At 41.7% G+C, this 26,872-nt stretch overlaps 2 protein-coding genes across 3 annotated transcripts; one reads left to right on the top strand and one right to left on the bottom strand.

Moving 5' to 3' along the window:
• The first annotated feature begins 2,609 nt into the window (after positions 1-2,609).
• On the top strand, positions 2,610-6,159 carry ZNHIT2 (zinc finger HIT-type containing 2). Its single transcript, XM_063438420.1, has 2 exons — positions 2,610-5,907; positions 5,998-6,159. The coding sequence occupies exon 1, from the start codon at positions 2,659-2,661 to the stop codon at positions 4,456-4,458; it is 1,800 nt and encodes a 599-aa protein (XP_063294490.1). The 5' UTR covers positions 2,610-2,658; the 3' UTR covers positions 4,459-5,907; positions 5,998-6,159.
• TM7SF2 (transmembrane 7 superfamily member 2) lies at positions 6,070-26,450 on the bottom strand. 2 transcript variants are annotated; one of them, XM_063438422.1, is made up of 11 exons: positions 26,381-26,450; positions 24,645-24,729; positions 22,783-22,979; positions 16,830-16,884; positions 15,680-15,874; positions 15,318-15,421; positions 11,855-11,974; positions 10,704-10,872; positions 10,168-10,248; positions 7,602-7,724; positions 6,070-7,296 (listed from the first exon to the last, which is right to left on the bottom strand). In XM_063438422.1, exons 2-11 carry the CDS (start codon positions 24,700-24,702, stop codon positions 7,136-7,138), a joined length of 1,263 nt encoding a protein of 420 aa, XP_063294492.1. In that variant the 5' UTR covers positions 24,703-24,729; positions 26,381-26,450; the 3' UTR covers positions 6,070-7,135. The 2 variants fall into 2 exon arrangements, with proteins under 2 accessions (XP_063294492.1, XP_063294491.1); XM_063438421.1 differs by having other exon boundaries at positions 26,377-26,398.
• Positions 26,451-26,872: the final 422 nt, after the last annotated feature.

Below are 26,872 nucleotides of genomic sequence, written 5' to 3'. Positions count from 1 at the left end.
GGTTTGGTACGGAGTTCCATATGCACACGTCTAGTCCGGTCGGCCACGCCCCCCAAACTCCCCTTTTCAAGTGAGTTTGCTACGAGTTCTTGGAGGGGACTACTTGCCAGCCTTTTACCCTGTGACTATGGCCCCTGCAATAGAACTGGCTTATACACTTCAAACAGAGACCACCCTGGAGCTTAACATCTCAACAACTTGGAACGTTTCTCACCCAGATCAGGGGATGTATTTATGGGGATATGTTGTATTTTGGGGTAGTTATTGGACTTTATAAAAATGTGTTTTTTTTTGTCTAGGGATAATTAAGTTATTGCATTATCTACCTTAATTGTATCACAGGCAGAGGTGGATTGTGTACTGTATGTGGGAGTGTCGTTCATTGTTACATTGTTTTGATTGGCTTGTATACTTTGTGTCCTGTGCCCAACAAGGTACACCTAGGCATCAACCTTGTTGGGAAACTTGTATAAAAGGCAGTGTGCCTACATTAAACTGCTATTCCAGCTCACACTCCAAAACCGTGTGTTGTCCTGTTATTAGAGGGAAAGAAGATTTACTCCTGTGTCTGCTGTTACAGCTTGCAGGGGATTAAACGGGGAAAGTCCTTGTAAGGACTAGAGCTAATTCCCAATTTGGCTACAGGAAGGAGCGGTTCCAGGACCCCAGTCAAGCCACAGCGACTGTGGGCAGAAGTCCTGCGGTTTGTCCCATGTTCCTGCAAAGCTCTCTGGACTAGGAGAGGTCTACTCACTGGAAGCTAAGTCCTGGTCTTGGGTCCAGGATTGGTGGAGGACGGCGAGACCCCAACCAAGCTGCGGCGGTTCGTGGGGTCTACGGTGGTTGCGGTGTTCCAGTGCAGTGATTATGGTACTAGGAAGCAGCGATAGACGGAGGTACCCTGTCGGGGTGCCAGGCGGTCTGTTACACTATATATAGACCTTTTTTTAAAAATGTCACGTCACTTTAAAACACATTGCCAATCTTGTTAACTCCCTACAGAGTTATGAATGTGTGCATTATAATGAATTAAAGTAGCTTAACATTTTTTTTTAATCAAAATAGATCATTTGGAAAATGTCTGTCACCTGTTTTTTTAAATCAGTTATTTTAGTCTAAAATCTCCAGAAGTTTTAAAACTAGTTTCAATGATGCTTTGTCATTTAACCCCTTAAGGACACATGACATGTATGAAATGTCATGATTCCCTTTTATTCCAGAAGTTTGGTCCTTAACCCCTTAAGGACCAAACTTCTGGAATAAAAGGGAATCATGACATGTCACACATGTCATGTGTCCTTAAGGGGTTAAGGGGTTAAAAAGCTGTGTTTAAAAATGCACTCCTTTGCAATGGGTGAATGTAGATGCAAAATGAAGTCTGTCTGCAAAATGAAGGTCCTTAAGGGGTTAAAAGGCATGCAAAGCATCATGGGAGTTGTAGTTCTACAACATCTACAAATCTACCTTTTGGACGCCACTGGTCTAAAATATTGCACTAAACTAAACTTTCTCCAACCACGTTTTTTTGTCTTCAAGTAAGACCCTACTGGGCATTATTCTTTAGGTTGCTCTTTAAAAGGTGTTTAAAAACACTGTAAAATAAGTGTTATTTATCTTAACTCCAGCACTGGGCAAAGCTCCCGGCGCTGCTTGGCCCATCCTTTTTGAAGTCACAGGAGCTGCGTGGAGGGGTAATAAAAGACTTCTAATAGACTAGCCTTTGCGTGCACCAGCTAGTTTTAAAGAACCACTATAGTGCCAGGAAAACATACTCGGTTTCCTGGCACTATAGTGCCCTGAGGGTGCCCCCACCCTCAGGGTCCCCCTCCCGCCCGGCTCTGGAAAGGGGAAAAGGGTAAAACTTACCTTTTTCCAGCGCTGGGCAGGGAGCTCTCCTCCTCCTCTCCGCCCCGTCGGCTGAATTTGCACGCGCGGCAAGAGCTGCGCGCGCATTCAGCCGATCGCATAGGAAAGCATTTACAATGCTTTCCTATGGACGCTTGCGTGCTCTCACTGTGATTTTCACAGTGAGAATCACGCAAGCGCCTCTAGCGGCTGTCAATGAGACAGCCACTAGAGGATTTGGGGGAAGGCTTAACCAATTTATAAACACAGCAGTTTCTCTGAAACTGCTATGTTTATAAAAAAATGGGTTAACCCTAGCTGGACCTGGCACCCAGACCACTTCATTAAGCTGAAGTGGTCTGGGTGCCTTGAGTGGTCCTTTAAGCACATGTCCGGCTCTGAGCCCGTGGGGGGATAGCGAATGGAATAGGAAGTAGTGATGGAAGACATGTTTCCCCTTGCAGACTCAGGCAAAGGAGATGCAGTGAGGTCTGTGCGTGCTAACAGAGTAAAATATGTACAGAATTTACATTCGGCAGCCTGGAAGTGTAGTTATGGTGCTTGGAGTGACCCTTTCACTACGAATTCCACACAATTCACACTTGGATGAGTTGGGACGCTACACTCCTCCCTTATAATACTTATGCCACGCCCCCAGGGTCATGCCATGGTTGGCCCATCACTCAGAACGTCCTAAATCTTATTGGTTAAGAGGAAGCGCCGAGATGCGTCCCGAGCGTTGATTGGTTGCCGTGTGTCACGTGCCCTTGCTGATTGGCCAATGCTCGCGAGCTGCCATAACGCCGATTCAAGATGGCGGCCCCCAGTCCTGACATACTGTTACCAGCCCGTAGCAGCTCGCCGGAGCCGGCTCTGTCCCCCGCTGCCCCGGAGGACGGCGGCGGCCATGGCAGGGTGTGCTCGCTGTGCCTCTCCCGGCCTGGGATATACACGTGCCCGCGCTGTAACGGCCCTTACTGCAGCCTGCCCTGTTATCGGGGGCCCAGACACACGGCCTGCTCTGAGGACTTCTACCGGGAGGCCGTGCTCAGAGTGCTGCGGGAGGAGGTGGCCGGGCCCGGCGGGAGACGGGAAATGGAGGACATCCTGCTCAGAATGAAACGGGAGGAAGAAGCAGGGCGCCATTACCGGGGTCTGGCGGAGGGTGAGGAGGAGGATGGCATAGGAGGCACTCACAGTGAGGGAGAGGCTGGTATGGGGAGCACTCACACTCCCAGTGAGGGAGAGGCTGGCATGGGGAGCACTCACAGTGAAGGAGAGGCTGGCATGGGGAGCACTCACACTCCCAGCGAAGGAGAGGCTGGCATAGGAGGCCCTCACACTCCCAGTGAAGGAGAGGCTGGCCTAATGAGTACTCACACTCCCAGTGAGGTGGAGACAGCCATGTGGAATAGTCTTTCTGACAAGGAGAAAGAGGACTTCAAAAGACTTTTAAAGAGTGGAGACATTGGAGCCTTGGTTCCCGAATGGATACCATGGTGGGTGGCCGAGAAAGGGACCTCAGAAATTAAAAACACAAAGATTGTGGAGCTTCCAAATGCAGTGAGTTCTGGTGATAGAATAGATGGAGATCATGAAGTTGACTTAATGAACCACTTGCAAGAAGAAAATAACTCCAAGTCAGTAACATCAGATAGCTTAATTAATTCAAGTGCTGAAGAAATAAATGAGATTGTATCAATATCAAAAGGAGAAATGTCTACATTTGCAACAAGTCACTTAGTGAACAGTGTAGATCACCAAGAGCGTGAGGAACAAAGGGGGATTCTTCCTGATACTATTAATATCCACCAGTACAAAAGCTGTTTAAAAAACAACCTGCAGGATGTTAAGGAAGAGTGTACTGGAAATGTTAAGCAGCTTGTACTAAGAAAGCCTAGAGTAAAAATAAAGGAGGATGCACCTGAAGAAGTTGCCAACCAGCCTAAATGCTCTGGTATTCCGCTCCCATTTATATCTATACCACCCTTGTCTTCACTCAGCCGTAACCCTTCCCAGTTGGTCCAGTTCAGTGTTGTGAATGCTCTTTATGGTTATGCCTTTTCTCTCCTGCGGCATAATGGTGATTTGACTGATGAAGACATACTCTTGGATTTCACTGAGACATTGCTAGGTGTTTCTGCTACACTCAGCTCCACTGTGGTCTACAATTCCACAGCCGATGCTCTGCAGAGTGCTGTGCGTGTTGCATCAGATCAATTGTTAAGTGGAGACCAGGTAGGAGCCTGCTCTGCTATGGAAGCTACATCAAAAATCCTTCAAGGAGATGGCAGCAAGACCTTTCCACTAGCTGCCTTGGCCCATATGTCGCGTGTTCTGGGAAAGGCTCGAAAACTAGTGTCCCAGGACAAGCATTTGCGACAAGTAATTTTCAACGCCAAGAAAAAGTGTTTGTTTCTGGCTGCATGGGCGAATGAAAATGAGGACTGTCTTCCAATGCTATCGGAAGCTGTCAAAATAGAGCATCAACAACACCTTCAGTATGTCAATGGGTTGACTGAGATATCAAGGGGAATTGAAAAAGTGTGGGGTGGAAAAAGACCTCCTGAGAAAAAGTCACTGATAGAAGAGGTTGGCTCAGAGACAACGTGACTTATATTAACAAACACACCTATTTTTTTATTTTTTTTTTCTATGAAAGTTATTTTTATTTACTGTAATAAAGATATGTTCAGACTGCAATTTACTGAACAATATTCCTGGTGATTAAGAGAACAGTTAAAAGTGCTTCACTCTTGTATTTTTTTCCATAAACTCTGAATTTATAGAATTGGTATTCAGTCCTTTCAGCTACATCGTTTATGGGCTTCAACTTAGAGCAGTCAAAGGACCACTATAGGCACCCAGACCACTTCAGCTCAATGAAGTGGTCTGGATGCCAGGTCCCCCTAGTTTTAAACCTGCAGCTGAAAACATAGAAGTTTCAGAGAGACTATGTTTACACTGCAGGGTTAATCCAGCCTCTAGTGGCTGTCTCCCTGACAGCCATTAGAGGCCGCTTCCGCTATTTGCACTGAGTAAATCGCACTTATCTGATGCTGGACGTCCTCACGGAGTCCAGCATCAAATAAGATCCCCATAGGAAAGCATTGAGTAATGCCCAAGGGAGGGGGCTCTTAAGAGCCTATAGTGCCAGGAAAAGGTTTTTTTTCCTGGCACTATAAATCTGCTCAATGGAATTTTGAGCAAGTAGACAACTTGGTCCATGACATGTCAGCTATAAAACCCTCATGAAAAGCATAAGGCTTTTTATTTTTTTACAGCAGCATGTAAAAACATTTAAAGAACAGTTAAAAACTCTAGAGATCCTGGTCAAATCATTCTAATGCAGGCAACCTTTGTAGGTCTGCACCATACTTAATGGTATGAACTTAATTGTACTGTGACACTGCCACTAAAGTTGATTTTCCAAATACACAATGACTCCTCCAACTGTCATTCATATATTCAACTTTTAGAGTCAGACATTTGTATGAGGGAATTATGCATGTCATCACAAAGGGCATAAATGAAGCAGTCAAAACTGATGCCCCTGATTGTAAGCTTTGTGAACTGTAGCTATTCCATTGGTGACATACACTGACACAGTGTAGACTACTAGGTTTTATTAGCGGTAGCGACTTGGTTATTTAGAGTCCATTAATTTGTCCAAATATGTCATATTGTGTGTACTTTTTAAGGAAAGGGTGAAGGCCAGGAGTTGAATGTATGCATTGTTTTGGGATTGTAGGGCGACAGAGATTATGTATGTTTATATGCACAGTCTATCTGTGGAGCTATAAACAAGTTGCCAGTGTGGTGTTTTTACATCACTTGCCTTAATATAGCCTGCCTCACTCTACAATTACATTGCATACTGCGAGGACAGGGCACCTCTAAAAGAGAATAGACATGGCCCCTCCCATCATCCTTTGCCATGCTACAATCTGCATATGTAGTATGGGATGATACAGGGCAGGGTAGCTATAAAGACAAAGGTGTGGAGACTCAGGGGTTCAGGGAAATAAAGTAAAATAGAAGAAAGGGAGAGATACATACCGTGTATGCTCGATTACAAAACAACCCCTCCCCCCACCACCACCACCTCCAAATTTTGGCTCTTGTTGAAAAAAGAAATGGCCTGAATATAAGACTATCCTATGGGAACATTATAAAATAACCAATCATAGAGAAGTGCATGTTGTATCTTAAAAAATATCCACATGCATATTAATAAAAACATTTTATTGTATTCCCTCAAATTGTTCAAGCCATTGTTTTATACAAAGTGTAAACAAATTAATGTTTGTTTAGGCAGGACATTATACGCTTGCATGAATGAAAAATCACAGCTCTAATGTCACTCAAATAGAGTTGAAACTGAATGTTAATAAAATGCCTTTTCATGATTTGATTCTATCACAAAGAAAAGTAAATGCTACTTTTATGTAATCATTTTATGCTATACTTTCTCCATCACATTCTTTACATCTTAGTCTTGTTCAATGGTTGGCATTTTGAAGATTAGGAAGTTAAAGGTAAATGGAAAAGTACAGCTCTGCTTAAAACATTCATTAGAAATCTGTCCGACTTAATAAATTATTAGTACAGCACTGCAAAATCTGTTGGCTCATAACAAATTATAACTTGACCACACTTGATCATGTGACATGCCAAAACCTCCACTGAGTATCATGTGTTACATACAGTTATCCATAACTTAACTACTGTATTAGTGTTAAACAAAGGTTGAAAACACAACAAAGACCTTGTAAACACAACAATGGATAATAATGTGAAATGGATGTTTTTTTAATGTGAAAAAGTGGAGTTTTGGCAATATTGAGTCCCAGGGTGTTGGTTTGGACTGTACCCAAACAAAGAGCTATAGATTCCATTTACACTCTCCAGGATAGAGTGCACACATCCCTGTATTCTTGAATTATTTGATATACATTACATAATGAGTGATTACCCTCACTGTCTGTACTTAATCTAAAAAACTTACTGACATCCCCCACTGCTGTTTGTCCATTTAATTAAAAGAACATAGGAGGCACTCAGAAGAAAACTGGTTGAAAGCAAAAAAAATGCCATAGGAGCCTTAAGGTTACTAGATGCACCGTACTATGTATTTATATTTAAATAAATCCCTTCTTGCCTTGTTTGGAGGCCGGTTTAAATCAGTAGTAAATGTTTACATGTAGTATCAGTTCACATAACCAGTTTAAGTCATTGTAGACAAACTTGCTACGTATATTGTCTGCAGTGGAAGGATGCAGCTGAGTGATCAGTAGATGTATGGGAATATCCTGTAGGGCACTCTGCGGCAGTATTCCTGCCAGGCCAAGCCATACTTCTTCATACACTGATGTTCATCTCTTGCCTCGCGGTGAATGAGGAGGACCGTGAAATAGGTAACGTAGAAGTATGGAAGAATGTGAGAGAGCCCTGAAAAAGGAAAGAGGAAGGTTGTCAGTTTAATGTTACATCAATGTACAACAGACATGTTAAATATTTAAAGGAATATTATCTTCCTAAATATACATATTCAGAATTAAACCAGCTAAATAACACACAAAGGACCATATACGCGCGTGTTTGTATTGTATGCATATTACTTGTCATTTGTATAAATTGCTTTATATTTTTAGAGCAATCTCATTATTTTTCACTCTAAATGAGATAGTGTTTATGTTCAGTAAAAAAGTAAACATGTTATCTGTGAATGCCTTTATAGAGTCTGTGTAACTCACCACAGGGGAGAGACCAGGCTAGAGCCATAATTAGATCTCCTAGATAATTCGGGTGACGAACAATACCCCACCAGCCAGACACAAGCAGCCTTTTCCCTGTTGCTGTAGGAATAGTCTTGAGACCTACAAATACAAAATCCAAGGCATATTATAAGCAGGATTGTTGATCAATAACATTTCACGAAGACTTCTACCATTAAGCAATTTTGTTGAACATACTCGATCCCGGTTATTCTTTCCTTCCAACCTCTGTATATAACCAAATCTCAATGCGTCTTCCTACCGCATGTGGTATACCGATGAAATCAAACTTAAGAACTTGGCTTTGCAAAGCTTATCATACTGGCTCCACACATTGTATTCCAGAATCCATTTTAAATGTTGCGGCAGTGTGATGGAACACTGCTATATTAGCCCCAGAATGGCACTTTCAGTGTTCCCTGACTAGAGGGGGTTAAAAATCAGGTGGCTCTAGTAGATTAATTAGGGAGCTACATAAACCCTGTGCAGAGGGAAACCAGTCTCTCCTGTGAAGAGCTGGGGCAGAGACACTGAGTCAAATAGACTGCTGAAACTGTGTGGAAAGTAAAGGTATTTTGCAAGCCTTTATTTGTATTTGTTAAACTACTGGGGTCAGCTTAGCTGCCTAGTAGCATAGAAATGCTACTCGGTTAGTATCCAGTGTGCAGTAGGAGTTTGTTTTGGTTTAATGCTTTGCTGTGGCTAAATTTGGGGCCGGCTTGCTACATAAAGCTTTCCTTATATTGGAAGAAAGAACTGTTTCTGTTGTTTATGACCCAAGAACCGGCCAACCTGCTACAATGTCTACGTAACCTCTTCCTGGAACTCTAACATAAGACTGTAAGACCTATAGGACAGAGACTTTCCTTCCTAATCAATTTACATGTATTCTATTCAATGTTATGTCTGTATAACCTATGCACATACTGGGTCTGCCTTCTACAGTGATAGAACTTGTGTAGGGCTCAGTATGACTACTAATACATAATTAAAGGGTTTCTCCAATCCTTTTTTGGTAAGATATAGAATAATGCCCTATTAGCATTATTTTTGATTTTTTTTTTTTTTTTGCAGTGCATAGAAGTGAATACATTTTGGCTCGAGGTACCCCAACGGTAGTCCTCTAGTAACTTTTCAAGCATAACATTTGAGGTAAAGGAGTAAACATGCACATTTTTTGATAATATCTTGGTTAACAGGTATCTTCATAGTAAGTCTAAACATGGTAAGTGATGTGAATTTCTTCACTGCTTAGATTTAAATTTAACCACCAGGGGGCAGCGAGTCTCTGGGTTAGCTGGATAAACAGACAGGTAGGCTTAATCATATTTGATGGTTTGCATGTGGGTCTGCAGAATAGGATCAACTGTAATAATTCTAGACATGACAGTATGAATAAATACTAAAATGGTATACTCAGGTATATAGAGAGAGCTTGTGTCTCTTGTCCGTTGCACTTCTGTGCTCATTCAGGGTTATAGTCCCAAGTGAGTCCCCACAGATCTGCCAGTTACCATGTGAGATGTTGCCCTAGATAGTGCAGGCATGAGCTGTGTTTACATGCTGATTGTCCCTCCTTAGAGTCATCTGGTGGGCGGTTGCCTGTGCATTGTGTTCTGGACCGCTTCGATTTCCAAACCATCCCCAGCAGTTGCTCCATTGCTGCTGCCTCTATTCTCCAGCTAGTGATGGACGCGGCGGCCATCTTGGATTTCGCCATGCGGTCTCTGGTTGATCGGTTCACTGCTCAAGCATCATAGGTGGTCACTGCTTCCCTGGTGGGGTCCGGGATAACCCCCCAGGCCCACAGGGGCGAAGAACGGGGCCCTCGGTAGGCGTGAGAGGTCCTGCCGGACTAAGCACAGGAGAGCGGCCGCATCTCCCACCAGAGCCTCACGACAGGCCGCAATCCCAGCTGCCCAGTAGTTTGCATCGCCGGTAGGACGGGGGTCAGTATGTACACCGAGAGTTGTGCTCGTGTCCCCTTTGCTTTCTAGTTGCAGCTGTATGTTTTTTTTTCAGGGGGGGGGTAAAGTATTTTGGAGCTAGGTGCCCCACGTCCATCCAGCTCGGCGGTCAGGCCCCGCCCCCCCTATTAGCATTATTATATCTGTTTCCCCCCCCAAAGAGCGTTTTAAAAGAAGTTAAACTTGTCTCAATCAGTACCGGACAAATCTCCCCAATGCTGCTTGTTGCGCTCCCCTATGTGATGTCACGGGAGCCGCGCTGAGATCCATTCTAACAGATTGGATTGTGAGGCAGGAGGGCTTCCATCATTGTGGATGGGAGGGTGGGAGAAAGGGAAGCTTTTGTGTGCATGCTGAAAACATACATAAATTATATACAGAATTGACATTAGGCAGGCCGGAACATAGTTCTGGGTTGCCTAACTCACATGTGATGGGGATGCAACTAGCCACCAGCACACAATTATACATATCTCAGTATGTGCAGTGCTTCAAGCTGAAACACTGGGCATACCGGCTTCTACCACCATGACCACTTCAAAAAGAAGCACTTTAAGTGGTCAGTGCCAGCCACTTACCTGCAACTTGTGGGTCTGCAGGGTTTCTTCTGAAGGCATTTTTCTGTGAGTTTGATCCACGGAAAACAATATATCCCAGGGCTAAAAAAAAAAAAACAACAAATAATTTCCTTTTGACATAGCAAATACAGTGTATTATGTTATCACTGATATATACCTAACATACAAAGTACAAGAATATTGCAATTAAAAGCAAGTAAGTAAAAAACATGTTCAAAATAAATAAACCAATCAAAAATTAATTAAAACTGCAGAACAATTTACTCTTATTTTTTCAGGGATTCATTTTAAAAGTGAGAAACGTGAATGTATTAATATTTATTTTAACGGTTAAAGGAACAATTAAGTGGTCTGGGTGCAGTGGTCCTGTCATTTTAACCACTTCAGTGTATAACACTGCCGTTTTGTAGAAACCGCAATGGTTACGTTGCGGGGTTAAACACAACTCTAGTAGCGGTCTTCTAGTTTAGCTGAATTCATTTATTCGTTAAGATCAAACCACACTTTGTGGGAAATATTTCAGAATGTAGACATACTGTTTATGAGCACGATGCCAACAGCAGCTAAAGTCCCCAATTCCTGCGGGTGACTGACGAGGAAATATGCTTGCAGAGAATAGGAGAATGGAACCCAACACAAGTCTCCGAAAGCCAACATAAAACCAAACCCATCATGGACAATGTCCATTGTCGTGAGGATGCACTCCTGAGGAAGGAAAAAAGGGAACATAAAAAAAAAGGATATAAAAGTTATAGAAGAAATACTAAACCAAAAACGCTCAGATGACCTTCAGGGTTACTCATGAAAAAACAAACTGCCAGGAATGAAATGTGAATTCATACAGGTTTACTTACTAAAGGAAGAATTCAAAGTGAATTTCAAACTTAAGGTCAGAGTTGCCAAATTGAAAGCATAACTGTTTTCATTTTGGATATTTTGACCTTAAAGGACCACTATAGTGCCAGGAAAACTTGTTTTCCTGGCACTATAGGGTCTTTAGGTGTCCCCACCCTCATGGCCCCCCTCCCGCTGGGCTGAAGGGGTTAAACACTTACCTTTCTCCAGCGTCGGGCTCCCTCGGCGCTGAGGAACTCTCCTCCCTCTGCCGATGTCAGCGCAGAATGTGCATGCGCGGCAAGAGCCACACACACATTCAAATAGTCCATAGGAAAGCATTTCTCAATGCTTTCCTATGGACGTCCAGCGTCTTCTCACTGTAATTTTCAGAGACAGCCACTAGAGGCTGGATTAACCCTAGTGTAAACATAGCAGTTTCTATGAAACTGCTATGTTTTCAGCTGCAGGGTTAATACAAAGGGACCTGGCACCCAGACCACTTCATTGAGCTGAAGTGGTCTGGGTGCCTGTAGTGGTCCTTTAAATTTGAAATTAACTTTGAATTCACTTCAGCAAATAAAACGGATAGTTAATTTCACATTTTTGCTACAACAGGAGAAGCTGAAAAAATCTCCAAAGTCTGCTTTTCTTTAATTTCACCTATTTTGGACTTAAATTTAAAAAGTCAATTTAGGTTCACTCTGAAAGAAACAAATAATTCATGGTATTTTCCTTGAAGAAGGTGCAAATTAAGTAAGAGTCTAAATTATGGAAAGAATGTCACTCAAATGATTCCTAAATTTTAAGCACAGCAAATGGGCAGATGATAAACCACAAGTAAATATGTTACCTCATTCCACAGAGCATCCATGACATACAGAGCCTGAAACGCACACACCAAAATCATGGAAAGAGACGGGGAGCCTCGTAGCTCGACCTCCTTCACCAGGAAGCACAGGTTGATTAAACACTAAGGACCAAGGGGAGAAATAGTAAGACCTTATGAGCACTTATCCTATGAAGTTGCAGCCATTTTGTTGTGAAATTTTTATTGAAAGTTTTCAAGCATCAATGCACAGAACTAAAGGTTAAAATAAGGAACTGAATTAGGGAAATTAAGATCATATATTCTTATTGTACATGTATATATTGAAGGGCTGCATCACATTCAAATATGAGCGACTTGCAAATTAAAGGATCACTATAGGGTCAGGAACACAAACATGTATATATGTGTTAAAACCACCATCTAACCCCCCTGGGCCACTCATGCCTCCATACATATAGAAACAACTGTATTCAAGCCTGATGCTGTTACTCTGCATGCTGTTTGTCTCAGAAAAACAAGCTTTCTGCTGACATCATCAGAAGTGATAGCCTGATCCAATCACAGTGCTTCCCCATAGGATTGGCTGAGACTGACCAGGAGGCAGATCGGGGCAGAGCCAGCACAATTCAAACACAGCCCTGGCCAATCAGCATCTCCTCATAGAGATGAATTTAATCAATTAATCTCTATGAGGAAAGTTCAGTGTCTGCATGCAGAGGGTGGAGACACTAAATGTTTGGATGCATTTTAGGCAGCCATGACCCAGGAAGGATCTCTAACAGCTATCTGAGGAGTGGCCAGTGGAGTTATCACTAGGCTGTAATGTAAACACTGCATTTTCTCTGAAAACACAGTGTTTACAGCAAAAAGCCTGAAAGTAATGATTCTACTCACCAGAACACATTTAATAAACTGTAGTTGTTCTGGTGACTATAGTGTCCTTTTAACATAAAATATTGATTAAAACTAATATGTGAGCGCTCCAAAAAAAGTAATTACCGTTGTCAATCTGCACTATAGTTAACCTATATCGGTGATGACTTCATAGTTTGTTATAGGGGGCATTTTTACTAAATAATGCTCCACCAAAAATAAAAATGAGAACACAATAATAATAAAAATACATTTAATTAATAAGCGACTTTTAGAATGAATCAATCTCAACTTCTTATCATATACTTTGAAGTAGTGTTAATTAGCCCTATACGATAAGAAGTGGAGATTGATTATTTTTGGTGGAGCAATTATGATGTCATCACCGATATAGGTTAACTTTAAATTAGGGTGTGTATATATAGTCAGCATCATTTTAATAGACTTTAGTCTTGAGAAAGTCTTATGATAAGACGAAACGGGTAGACTGTTTTGTCTTTTTTATTATACTATTCACTGCATTTCCAGCGTGATTTTTATGACCCGGTAGCGATTCTCGGTCACAGAAGCTGCCTGACGAAGTGAAGCACACATACTTACCTCTTGGCGAGCAGATTGGCGTGCTCCCCCAGCCTCACGCGAAGTACAGCGGACTGGGTAAGTTTTTTTTCAGACTTAAAGCCAGTTCCAGTGCAGCTCCCTTAGTTGATACTGAGACGTTTGGTGGGTTTAAGAGCTCCCTGCCTTCCGGGTACAACTGTAGCGGTACTTACCCTTTCCAGGGGCCGGCCGGGGTCCTCTGTTTGAGCAGCGAGCGGTCCTGCTGCTGCACGAGATGCGCGCGGCTCATCCGAAGGCAGGAACAGGAAGGCGGGCAGTGACCGCGAGAAGCGGTAACGTGTCCCGCCTGACTCTAAGAGTGTGCCGCGGGTCTCGGGCGCGCTCTTAAAGGGACAGTGGGAGCCTAAATTGGAAAAGGCCTCCCATCAAAATAGATGTTTAGTTATTTATACTCCCCTTTTTCCCTTGGTTCCTTGCCCTATCGTGGTTTCTGTTTCAGTTCCCCTTAACGCTTGTGTTCAGTTGTGTTCCTTCGTACTTGACCTTGGCTTTGTTTTCTGACTACGTTATCTCTTTATCCTTATCTGTTCTGTTTGACGGCTTGCTGTTTACTGTGTACCAGACCCCAGCTAGTCCTAGTTTACGCTGTCTCTTTGTGCCCTTGACTTCGGATCATTCCTGACTCTGTACTTCTCCTATATACGTCGAGTCCGGCCACTCTAAGGTCCGGTAGACGTATCTCCCCTCTGTGTTGTCTTCTGTTTAGCTGAATCCTGCGTGTTGGGGTATATTCTCGTTACAACAACTTTCTATATTTTTTTTTTTATTATCTTGTCTGACAACGGATCTCTCAGTTCCGATTTTTTTTTGGACATAGGCTACTATCAGTGTAGGGGCCCCACACTGTCTAATAGATTCCTGTCCTGGCACTCTGATACAGTTTAACCTTGTCATTTTCTAATTGGTTTTATGTCTGATCTATGTTTTATATTAATTCCACGTGTATGATTTTCATTGATGTCTTGTCTATTTTTGATACTATGTAGATTAGCACCTTTGATGTGACTGTATTTTAAATGTTTTTTTTTATATTTAGCGAATAAATAGCGGTTTCCACCTATCCACATATAGTGTTTCGTGGTTATAGAGAATATTTGACGAGATCCATCGCCACATGATGATATATCTGGGAGTTCTTATGCAACATTTTTTGTTACTTTGTATTCATAATACTTGATACAGTTTTGTTTTTCATTTGCCGCTGGAGTGCAGATTGAGAACGATGATGACTTTTTTGGGCGCGCTCACATATTAGTTTTAAGCATCAATGCACAGACACATTCAATAAAATGAACTTGCATTAACATCGCAGAACATCCAATTGTTAAACGGATATGCACATAGATATTCCAGTTAGTTTGCAAACCAGCCAGAAGGGGCACTGCCACCATCCATGAAGGTATGTCCCTCTGTTGCATCAGTCTCTCCACCACTCATAGACCACTAAAGTCACCGAGGCCACTTCCTCTCAATGAAATGGCCTGGGTGCTGTGATTTCATAGGTTTGTAAAACACTGACCCTGCGTGTTAACCATTTGATATTTTTTTAGAAACTGCAATGTTTACATTGCAGGGTTAAAATCCTCCTCTAGTGGTTATCATACGCACAGTTACTAGAGGTGAGCAATGCCAAGGTAACCTCAGCACTGGAATAAGGTGGGCAAAATACAATTCCTAAAACGGTTTTTCTGGCAAAAAGAGTGGAGTGGGGGGGAGGGGCTTCGTAGATATGATCAGAAACACTAAGAATACACAATTGTATTCCTAACACGTTATTGTTTCTTTAATGATCATTATTCAAAAAATATCCATAAAGATGAAAACAGGGGGATAAGGGCAGGCTACATACCTACAGCCAGGAGATAATAAACTATAAGAAACAGTTTGCCAATACATTAGCATGATAATCCGTTAACCAAACATCTGAAGCACTATGAAACCAATTCTATTAGGACCAGACCCATCACAGAGAAGTAACCCACATACTCACCCAACCAATAAGTCCAGGACGCAGCTCACAGAAATACTTCAAATCAAAGGAGCCAATTCGAGGGTTCAGCTCGTGTCCAATGAAGAAGTCGTAAATGGGATTACCTGAGGGCGCAAATGGCTGAATTATAATCAACCGTACCCCACACAGTGTCAACAAATTCTGCAGCAATGGATACAGGGATTTAAGGGAATAATAACCGTTTAACACAAGAATACAGTATGTTTTGTGACTCTGCCTATAATCTGACAATCCAAATGGTGTACATAGAGGCCAGACTTTAATAATTATAGATGTGGATGGAGAGCAAGAGTCAAACGAATTAATAAAAGTAAATCTGGATAGTATAATGTTAGAGATACCTGAATTACCGCCTGGGGCCAGTGCAGAATCGGGTGCTGCCAGGGCCTTAAAATACAGGAAGATGCTGAGGGCTAGCGCCAGGAATCCCGCACCCACAGCCAGCTGTAGAAAATGGTCATAGACGTAGGAAAGAGGCAATTTCAGTACAAACGCAACACCTGCCAGCAGGAGGCTCACAACCATGGCATGAAACGCTGCAGGGGGACACATGGCATAGAACTTTATTATCTTCATGTTGGCATACATGATGCAAGGCACATACATGCTCTCATACACAGCATAAATTCAACCCACGTTATAATGAGAAGCAAGCAAGGTAGAGGCTGGTTCAGTCCTGCCCCAAGTGATAACTCACATGTGAATAAATACTACACCCCCCCCCCCCTAAAAAAAAAAGCAAAAATTCAACCTGTTCTCCCAAGTTGGTTAAAGGGTCACTCCAGACCTCTAAAGCACTTTTGCTTGCTAAAAGGCTTGTTGTATGAAGAATGTTTAGTTTTTTGTGTTTTTTTTGCAAAAAGTGCAGATTTCAATAGAAATGGACACTTTTTTTTATAAATTAAAATAGGTCCACCCCTTGACTTTCCAACTGACGACAGGTCCTGTTACTTCATGGTTTGGTTAGCTCAGTGGAGTTAAACTTATTTGCCCTCAACCGCCTTGCAGACTTCTCACTGCGCTGCATTGGCAAGCCTGTGATTGGACAACTACAGAAAGTCTGGGCGGGGTTGGAAGAGGAGGAATTGCAATGGCTGCAGACAAGGCGGCAGATTTTGCAAGCCGTTTTAGATATATCCCTAATGAAAAAATGCATAATTAAATGCTTGCAAGTTTTCATTTGGGGTTTACCTACAAAACAGTGAGTTTTATTTATTTTGTATTTGGGCAGTGGAGTGTCCGTCTGAGTACTGCCAGCAAATAAAAAAACACCTAGAAAAGCCATTGAAAACGTAGGTGTAAGCCAGGGTCAGGACAGACTCCTCACTGCAGCTTAATACGCCTAGTGTGAAGTCATCACTCCTGATGATTTCTATGTAATCAGAAAAGTTGAGGATGCATGGACCCTGCGTGGCAATAACCCCCCCCGTTATCACATAAAATATGCAAACAGCCAAGGAGAGTGAATACAAAGTGTTGCTATTTTCTTACCATTAATTTTATATTTCAAACGGGTTTTATCTCTTAAGGGGATTCCTTCAACTACCTGTAAATAGGAAGAAACATTATATTCATATTTCCATATTGGTTATTATATTCATATTGGTTATTTATATTGGTTAGTGCATAATTTTAACATTAAAAAATGACAGGGAGGGTGAAGGTCTATTATGTAGTGGAGTGCTGCTGTAGAAGAAGTTGACAAAATAATGTTTCTGTAGAAAAATGGAGGGTCAAGCAAATTTAATAGAAATTGAGTGATATCACCAGGTACATGCTTGCACCATAACCACTAGAGGGCTGAAGTGGCTATGGTGCTTACAGTGCTTCATTAATGGCCAGGATGAACATAGTTGTCTAGGCTGAAAAAAGACTAAAGTCTATCAAGTTCAACCTTGAAACCCAGTCTTTTATGTTGTTGATCTAAAAGACTCCATAATGGCAATCAGATTTCTCCTTGGATCAACAACCTATTTACATACATATCAATTATATCCTTGAATATTCTGTTTACGCAAAATGCATCCAAGCCTTTTTTATGTATATAATCTGATAAAACAAGCTCTTTAGGCAGAGGACTCACATCTTTATCTTTTGTTCTTACGGTGAAGAACCATTTCCTCTACTTAAGCGAAAATGCCTTTCTTCCCGTCGCAATGAGTGACCTCTTGTCTGTTGTATGTTCTTGCTAATGAACAGGTTAGCACATAGCGGTTTGTACGGACCCTGTATGTGTGTGTGTATATATATATATATATATATATATATATATATAGAAGGCGTATGCCTGAAGTTGTGGGAGGGATTTAATGCCTATTTAAACCCAGCAAACCCCCTTACTCACCTGTCTTCGACGATTTCGGAAATTCCCGCCTTCATTTCCGCTTTGCAGACCTCTGACGTCAGTCTGCCGCGACGCTTGTACACAGCCTGCCGGTTTCGTGAGTATTTTCACTCGAACGGTAGCCTCCCGACAGTTTTTCGTCCTAACTGTAAGTACATTCAATATTCTTCGCTATGAGTATTCGTTTTCTGCACATCATTCGGCGGTATGGTTCATTTGCCGTAATACGGGAAATACCTCTCGCAATAGTTCATCATTCGTCAGTTCTCACAGACTCGGCTCTAACCTAATCCTGCAGCAGTTACCGGGAATGTCCGAGCGTGTACTGCTGCTCTGACTTCTCTCCTGCGGTTGTTCTGCTGCTAGGGGTATTTGTGTAGGGTTTGGGGTGGCCGTTTCTTTTAATTTAAGACAGTCGTTCAGTAGCCCGTTTTTGCTGCAATGTCTCTCCCTCACTGTTTTGATACATCCCATGTCTCTCTCTCACTGTTTTCGATCCCCCCCCTCCCCCCCAATTCATCGCCTATTAGGCTTTTAATTATCCAACAGCTGGACATGTTACTGCATTCATTTAACTTGAGCAGTTATACAGCGCTCTTCTAATTAGCAGAGTTTTTACGAAAATGTGTTTTATTTCTGGTTATCACAAATATATACATATGATTCTTACAATTCACAGCAGCTCTAATCCACTTTCAGACCCGAGAACAGCCTAGTGTTGCTCTGAGCACATCACTAGTTCTGGATTTACGGTGGAAATATATTTGTAACTCAGCTGCAGGAAAGAATATCAGCAGTACAGGTAGCAGAAATGAATGTGAGGCCTCAAGAGAAATAAGTTGCAAAGTTCTGATGGTGCGTAGGATGAGCCTTCAAGGTCATTAAACCGCATTACCTAGCCAAGAGGGCTGCAGGTAATTTGTCAAGTTCAGTTTATCAACCCATTTACTGTCATTTCACAGGAAATGTATTAACCCTTACAGTGCTGGTAATATTTCAAAAAATAATTTACATGAAGTAGAAATGATTAATCCTGTCAAGCATTATACATTTTAGATAGGGAATAAGTCGCCATGCTCTCAAGGTCCAAATGAGTTTGAAGAATATTAATAGTAAATTTGAGTAGGTATGAAAGTCAGATGCCTCGAAATTAAATGGGTAGGGCACTCTCTAGGTCATCATTGTTATTGGTCGTCCTCAGTATAATCGCAGATGCTCTGACTGTAATGCACACCTTACATTCATCGGCACGCACTTGTAGACACACAGCTTTGCATACTCGTCAATTATGCCGCGCATTACATTACTTACCTATTTAATGATCCTAACATATTCAGCGTAGCATTAAGTCCTATCATTGTCTGATTACCTCGCCTTGTACACCTGCGCAGGCAGGCACATGTGTTACTAGTCGAGTGCATTTAGGTTGGTACTGCAGTTCTGGTGAACAAGCCTCAGCACAGGCAGGTACGCGTTTTTAACGGTACCATGAACGAGATAAAAAAAAAAAAAAAAAAAAAATATATATATATATATATATAGATGAATGAACTCGTATTACATTGCACCACGGGCCCCGAGGGCCATGCTTACGATTCATACACACATTCTAGTTCATACCCGACCATCTGGACCCCGACATGCTCACAGGGCGCTCCAGTTTCGGTCACGCTGTATGATCCTAACTCATTACCACCCACGTTTCGTTCCGTGGCATGTCCTCTTTCACTAACTGACCTTCCCTCTTAGTTAGCAACGGCTGGCTGTCAGGTTCCTAGATGTCCACTAGTTATTATTCCCCCTGGCTTCTTTGCCTTAGGTTAGTGGTCCAGCGAGGCCAACACCCATCCTCATACTTGGAGGTACTACGCCCCTCGGGCCAAATCATAGCTAGCCGCCTCGCATTGTGGCATAGACAGGGCCTCATCTGTCACTCCCATTCTATCTTATGTTTAACTGTCACCGAGAGGCCGACACCCCGCCACAACGTTCAGTGGCCACGCTACCCCCTCGCGCCAACGCATAGATAGAGCCTCTCAAGCCGCTTGGCAAATAGCAGGGCCTCACCTGTCACCAACCTAGAGTAATCGTTTCGCCGCATTGCGGCACTAGCTAGTCAGCCAGCACGCACACACACACTCACTCTTGCACTCCTAGTAAGCTGGGGGAGGGGCGGCATACTACAGACCAGTCGCACATAATCACTATGTTTTAGTTCCAATAACCAATTCAGGTATCCTAGCGCTTTTATTTTCCCGCTTTAGTTTCGTTTGTGAGTTAATTACTCTTACAGTTATACAAACAGTATGGCAGACCTATCATACAAGGCTAATCCTAAGCGTTCAATACGTCGTCACTTACGGGCTAAGGGTCTGCTTGGTACTTAGATATAGCAGTACAAGATACCCAAATATGTATGTATATATTACCCCAACTTGTCACTCGCTGGTGATCCTGTCATACCACATACACTACGTACCCAGGTCAAGCTTGTGGTAGCCGAGGCCTGCGGTTCCTCCCACAATTTGTTTCAGGCATTTTTGTCTTACACATATTCAGTTTAATACGTATGTTGGGGCTCACATTACCTTTACGTTTCGTGTTGTACAGGTTAGGCCTTGTATTGGACCATCGTCAGGTCCGCGAGACGCTTACGTACGTACCATGACTACTTCCGGATTCTTGCATTACAGATATACTGTTCATTACATTGCAACCCATTGGGGGACGTTTAGTACGTGGAGTTCTAAATTACCATAGGTTGACTCATACTATCACTTATTGTCACGTCAACGTCGGTCATACAAGCAATGCAGGATAAGCGTTAGCAATCTAATAAGTCTGTGTAAACAGAGTTCCCACTGGTTTCATATCAAACATCGTGGCATCACTCTGCCTTCATTACGACCGTACGAATTCCGTTCAAATCCTTAAACAACTAATAGGGACTTGTCTACACGCTTGACATTCACAGGGTCCTCCATGCGCATTCGATTCATTCATCATGCATTTCACGTTGCACTCGTTTCACTTTGTTTAAGTTCAAGAAGTCCATCAGGACTTACTTTCGGTCATACTACATGTTTCGGTTTGAAAAGTAACACCATTAGTATCATATAATACAAACTTTTACGATCCCAAGCCTACCAAGTAATTATTATAGGGTACTTACTATTCGATCACATATCATCTTTAAATTCAAACTCCGATCTAAGCTCCTTTTCAGGTTCCTCTCTTGGGCCCACATTTCCCTACGGTGACTCACGGCTTTGCATTTTATTATTCGGTCCGCATCACAACAATTTCATTCGGTGCCTGTTACAGTCCTTTTTCACTGTGGTTCATGGCAGTTAGTCACAAGTGTAGGGTTAACGCTCATCCACAAGAGGTTATCACCCTGCTGCGCGTAGTTAGTACAAGTCCACATGACCCAATTCATAGGTGGGCCTCTCTCAAACACAGGGCTAATGGCACGGCCTCAACTCTCATGGGATAGTCCTTATCTTCGCCTCTTAGTTCCCGTTGGCTAGCAGCTCTACCACACGAGATATTCAATGGGCATATGAGTTTGCATAATTAATACATATTACGTTTCCTCCCTCCTCACAGCGTGCTACAAGAAATTGCTCCAGGTAACGTACTATCTTTATTTAACACTAACCCTGTCATCTCAAGTCTCCTGCAGTACCCCCCGCCTTAGCCACTTCCGGAGTCCTGAAGTCGGACCTTGCTTAAACGTAACGGTTAAGCTAAAAGAACACGCAGTCCAGAAATCCTCTACAGGTCAATAAAGGTTTAAATCATGCCTTAAGTATGAGGTTTCCGCAGGTAAGATTTGTCTACTAATACTATGCAAACGTACTCTACAGCTTACGATACGGGTAAGTATTGTATATGATTCATGATAATATGTGCGTTCCAATGTAAATGGTTGCTTGTACAATTTTTGCCACATCTCTCAAACTATTCATGCTATACATTCGCTCCTTGTTAAGTAGTCTTGGCCTCAATCCAATTTCCTTCTCGGGACATTCATTCCGTATTGGGGCCGCCATTGCAGCCTCAAGTTGTCATGTTCCAACTCATGTTAGGGAGAGGATGGGACGCTGGAATTCCTAGGCATGCAACCGGTACATTCCAAATCCAGAGAAGGAAATCAGGCTCATTTTCTGTAATATGTCTAAATAATTGTTATGATTGATAAATGTTACATACTTTTTGGCCCTCTTTTGCAGGCCTAACCTCGCGTCGGTTTCGGCACACCTCAACCGACTCTTATTTATAATAAACTACACACACTTTAATGTGCGCCCCTTCCATAATCCCGTACACAAATAGAAGGCGTATGCCTGAAGTTGTGGGAGGGATTTAATGCCTATTTAAACCCAGCAAACCCCCTTACTCACCTGTCTTCGACGATTTCGGAAATTCCCTCCCACCACACCCTCTTTATATATCATTATATCTGAGTGGGCCCTCTTTTGCAGGCCTAACCTCGCGTCGGTTTCGGCACACCTCAACCGACTCTTATTTATAATAAACTACACACACTTTAATGTGCGCCCCTTCCATAATCCCGTACACAAATATATATATGTATAGTGCTATCATATCCCCTGTGAGGCGCTTTTTTTCCTATTAAAACAAATCCAGTTTTTAAGCTTTCCTCATAACTAATGTTTTCCATTCCCCTTGCTAATTTTGTAGCTTGCCTCTGCACTTTCTAGTTCTGCAATATCCTTCTCAAAATCTGGTACCCAAAATTGAATAGCATATTCAAAGTAAGAACTTACCATTCATTTATAAAGAGGAAAAAAATATATTTTGATCCCGTTACTCAATAACCCTCTTTATACATGAAAGCACTCTACTAGCTTTTGCAATGGCAGACCGGTATTGCATACTGTTGCCTAGTTTGTGATCTATAATTGTCCCCAAGTCCTTTTAATTTAATGTATAAGTGGTTTTGCTGTTGTGGGTGATCAATGTAAGGGGGGTATATTTTTATATATTGCATAAAAATGGGGGTGGGTCACTTCCAGTCTGTAGTGTTTATTATTGCCATTTAAATATGTGAAGTAGTTTGTATAGAGTGTTTACCTTCCCCATGGGTAGCATATATAATATAGCTTGAAATGAGATCCAGGTCAGCAGGACGGTCACAGCAGTTGTGTCCCACAGAGTCTCGAGAGGAGGCAAAGGACCCGGAATACGTAGCACACTGGCTTCCTCTGTGTTACATGTCAGCAGAAGGTAGAACACTGTACCAGGAATCACAAACAAAAGCAGGAACGCACCTACAGACAGTAAAATGCCTGTTACATGGAATCAAAGAAATTCTTTAAATATTGTACATTGACCAAGAACTTGAAAAATATATGCCAAAATAGCAATCTCTGTGCTAATTTTACCTACGGTATATTTTGCAAACTCAATAAAACTCTGTCCAGGTTATTCACGTCAACGTGTGATTTGTCCGTAAGTCAAACTGAATTTCAAATTTCAGGACAAAATAGCTGAACTGGAAACCAACAGACTTTTATTCACTAAAGTGAGAATTCAATGTGAATTTTAAGTGAATTTCAAATTTAAGACCAGATTAGCAGAGGTGAAAGCATAGCGGACTAAAAAAAAAAAAAAAAAAATTCCGGTTGGATAATGTTTTATTTTTCTTTGTCATTCACTTTTTTATTGAGGTAAATGCAGGACAATAATATTAGAAGTTAGACAAAGAATGTCAAAGAGCAACTATGGACAGCATATATGCATACAGATAAGCAATACCCCATTTTATGTTAGAGAAAAAAAAAAAATAATAGCCACATTAATCAGGGCCATATCTTGGTTATGTGGTGGCAGTACTGTGTTCCAGTTAAAGAAGTGTAACATGGCAGGTTGCCTTCAGGACAGTCCTGGTCATGGATCAACCTATGCCCACCATGGACTGTACAGAACCCCAGGTTTAGGCCCAGACCCAGTCAGAAAGATCCACAGCTGCACATTGCAAACTCAAGGCTTTGGGTATGTCTTTGACCTCCTCTGTCCAGTATATAGGTGGCAGTTTGGCTTGGTCCAAATTATCACTTGTAGGCAAAACAGAAGATACTGGGGCCTTCAGAATCGTGGGGAGGTATGGTCCAGCGCTTTCCCTTGGGATGCGTCTTCTCCCAGGGTGAGACACTCTCAGTGAGGGACTCAGAGGGAAGGTCAGTATCAATTGAGTATTAATTGTCGGCTGAGCTTGGAACAAAATTTTTCAAATAACTGGTCTAGTTTGTCCAGAGTAGAAGATTGCTGGCCCTGGGGGTGGAATAGCTACGCAGCCTCTGCCGTATTAGATATGACAGGACACCGCTTGTTTTTTGAGCCACAATAACACGATATTTTCCGGGATAACCCTCACTGGCGGGGTGAAATAGTTGGGATCCAGACACAGGCTGCAAATCATAGATAGGTAACAGGTGGAGGGATTTGCAGCTTCCATCTTGTCTGTGGTTAGTAGACCACTTGAAGGCCGCAGGTCTGCTACTTTCAAAATCCCCTTATCATCAGAGCTGCTTCTAAGACGTATAGTCTGGTGCCCTCAGGACTAATGAGTAGCTTCAAGCCACATATATGCATGCACTGCAGGCAATAAATCAGCAAAAGGTGATATTAATAACTCTCTAATTAGGTGTGTCTGATCAGCATGGCAGTCAGGCCCCGCCCCCTCTAGTTGGGCTATTTTGACCTTAAATTTGGAAATCACTTTGAATTCTCATTTTAGTGATAACCCTGATAGTTGACTTGGAGAATGTATCCAGCTCTGTGATTGTGGCCTAAATTTGGAAAATTGACTTTTAATTGATCACATTTCACACATTAGTGGATAACCCTGCCAATATAGCAAACATATTCTGCAACCTGTTCTATAGGTACCATAGGCTTCTCAGTCACAAATTAAAACATAACAAGACACTCACCTATTGGTCCTCCAAACTCAAATTCACTCGTTCGTGAGGTTTTTATCTTGTCCGCCATTTTTAATGTTCACACTGTTTATGAAGCCTGTAATGTAGGAAAGTAACATATATCTTTTTATATGATTTAAGAGAATTTGGGGTTTAAGATGTACAAGAAAGAGCATTGATGTGTACATTAAAATGGGCTGTGTGAAATAACTTTATGGGAGGTGTACTAAGCAAGTAAACTCCACCATTGGGAATGACGGAAAATAAGTCAAAATCATTTATTGCTCAAAAAGATGCGTTGTGTTATTTAACGGATATTATTATTTTGGGCACTATTCTTTAGGACCCCTACTCCAAATGCTTTAAAAAAGGTTATAAATAATGTTTTACGTACCTTGAATACTGCTGTTCATTCATTGGCTAAGCATGTCAGCTGGGCACTCTCAGTCAATGAATGAACCTCGTCCAGAATTAACATTTGCTACCCATAACATTTGGTCAGGGTTGGCTAATGAAAACCGAGGCGGAGCAGCATAAAATATCTCAAGATATGCAGCGTTAATTTTACTGAAACACTGCACATACAGGTTCCTTGCACCACGACCACTTCAAAACATCATATATCAACTTGGTACATATTTGGACAAAATTAACTAGGTAAACTAATCACAAAAGAAGACAGGACCAGATGAAACCGAGAACCCAGATAAGTGTCCAACATTTACAAAACGGTTAGACTGCTTACCATTTGAAAGTCCAAAGGACTTCGAGCACTATAATCAGTACAGCAAGCTACAGTGGTTATGGTGGTATAGGAGTTTAAGCGCAAGGCTTCATTTTGTATGTTTATAGTGGTTATGGTGCCTAGACTGCCCTTTTAAAGAAAAACTCAACAATAAAAGCACTGCATAGTTAAATTGAAATAGCCTGACCATGAACTATGCTCTTTTTGTACATATAATATATACAGTTATCTGGAGAGGAGGTCACAGATAGCGTGTGTATGTAGATATAGATTTATTGCATGCCCATATCTGTGATTTTAACATAAACATACTCTGCCAAGCTACAAATAAAACAAAGTGCATCTAATTCTAAAGCATTAATTTTATATTCATAAATGGTTATTTTACTATAAAATTATATGTGACCAATTTTTTTATGCACTATTGAGGTGATGTTCCACTCTTTGTACAGGATGTGTTTTTTATTTTTATAGTTTTCTCTAAATAAAAGTTATGTTTTATTTGGTATATAATGATTTAGTTCTATCCTTCTCACTATTCCACACTGAAACACTCAATGATTTCTAATTTAGTGGTTACTATAAAAATATAGACTGTGTGTGTGCATATTGGTATATATTTGCATGGAATATAGTAATTTGGAGCAGGCACTGTAACATATCAACGTGCAAACTTTATAAAAATATATATATTACATTCTATATGAATAATTCTACACAATAAGATCACTAAGGGTTGTATTCCTTAAACAGTGAATTTAGCTAAATCTACAGCTTAAATTAGCCCACACATAGCTGATCTGGTCTAATAATCCCAGCCTGGCTACTTTAACCTGCATTCAGTATTTCTATTATTTACAATAATTATATACAGTAATCCTGGAATCCCATGTAACATGATATGAATTAATGCAGGACTGTAGTATCCATGTTAATGTATTTACATTAAAATACACACAGTATATTTGTGAATACTTTATCAGAGCTGTGTATACACACCTACCTGCCAGAATCTCCGTCTAACCAGCCTGACAGGTCTCTTTAAATCCAAACATCTCCCCAGCCTCTTCCTATAATGTCACTACTGATCTCAGCCAATCAGCAGCCGCGCTGCTGAGTTGGTCTTTCAATAGGCGGGAATGGAAGGAGCGGTAAGCCAATCGGAAAGTACAGACTCTCTGACCACGTCCGCCTTATGGCAGCGATAGGGTGGAATGGTAACCATGGAGAGGAATGTTCCTCCCACTGTAGAGAGCTATAGTAAATGGATTTAAAGGCACAGAGCTATGTAAGGGAAGTGTCAGTGAATATTACTTTCTATTATACACCATTACAGTGCTGTACTTGTAACATTAGAATACAGGAATGCAGCTTTGTAGACAGATGTGCACACAGAGAAAGAGTTAATTAATTTTATCTTTCTTTTGTTTTTGTTTAAATAATCACACATTCAGACTACTTATTCTATTCCTTTCTACTAGAATTTTCCCAAAAT

The sequence above is a fragment of the Pelobates fuscus genome, chromosome 12 (genome assembly GCF_036172605.1).
Source record: "Pelobates fuscus isolate aPelFus1 chromosome 12, aPelFus1.pri, whole genome shotgun sequence".
Lineage (NCBI taxonomy): Eukaryota > Metazoa > Chordata > Amphibia > Anura > Pelobatidae > Pelobates > Pelobates fuscus.
The sequence above is the reverse complement of the archived record's forward strand: the minus strand, read 5'-3'. Positions and strand labels throughout refer to the sequence as shown.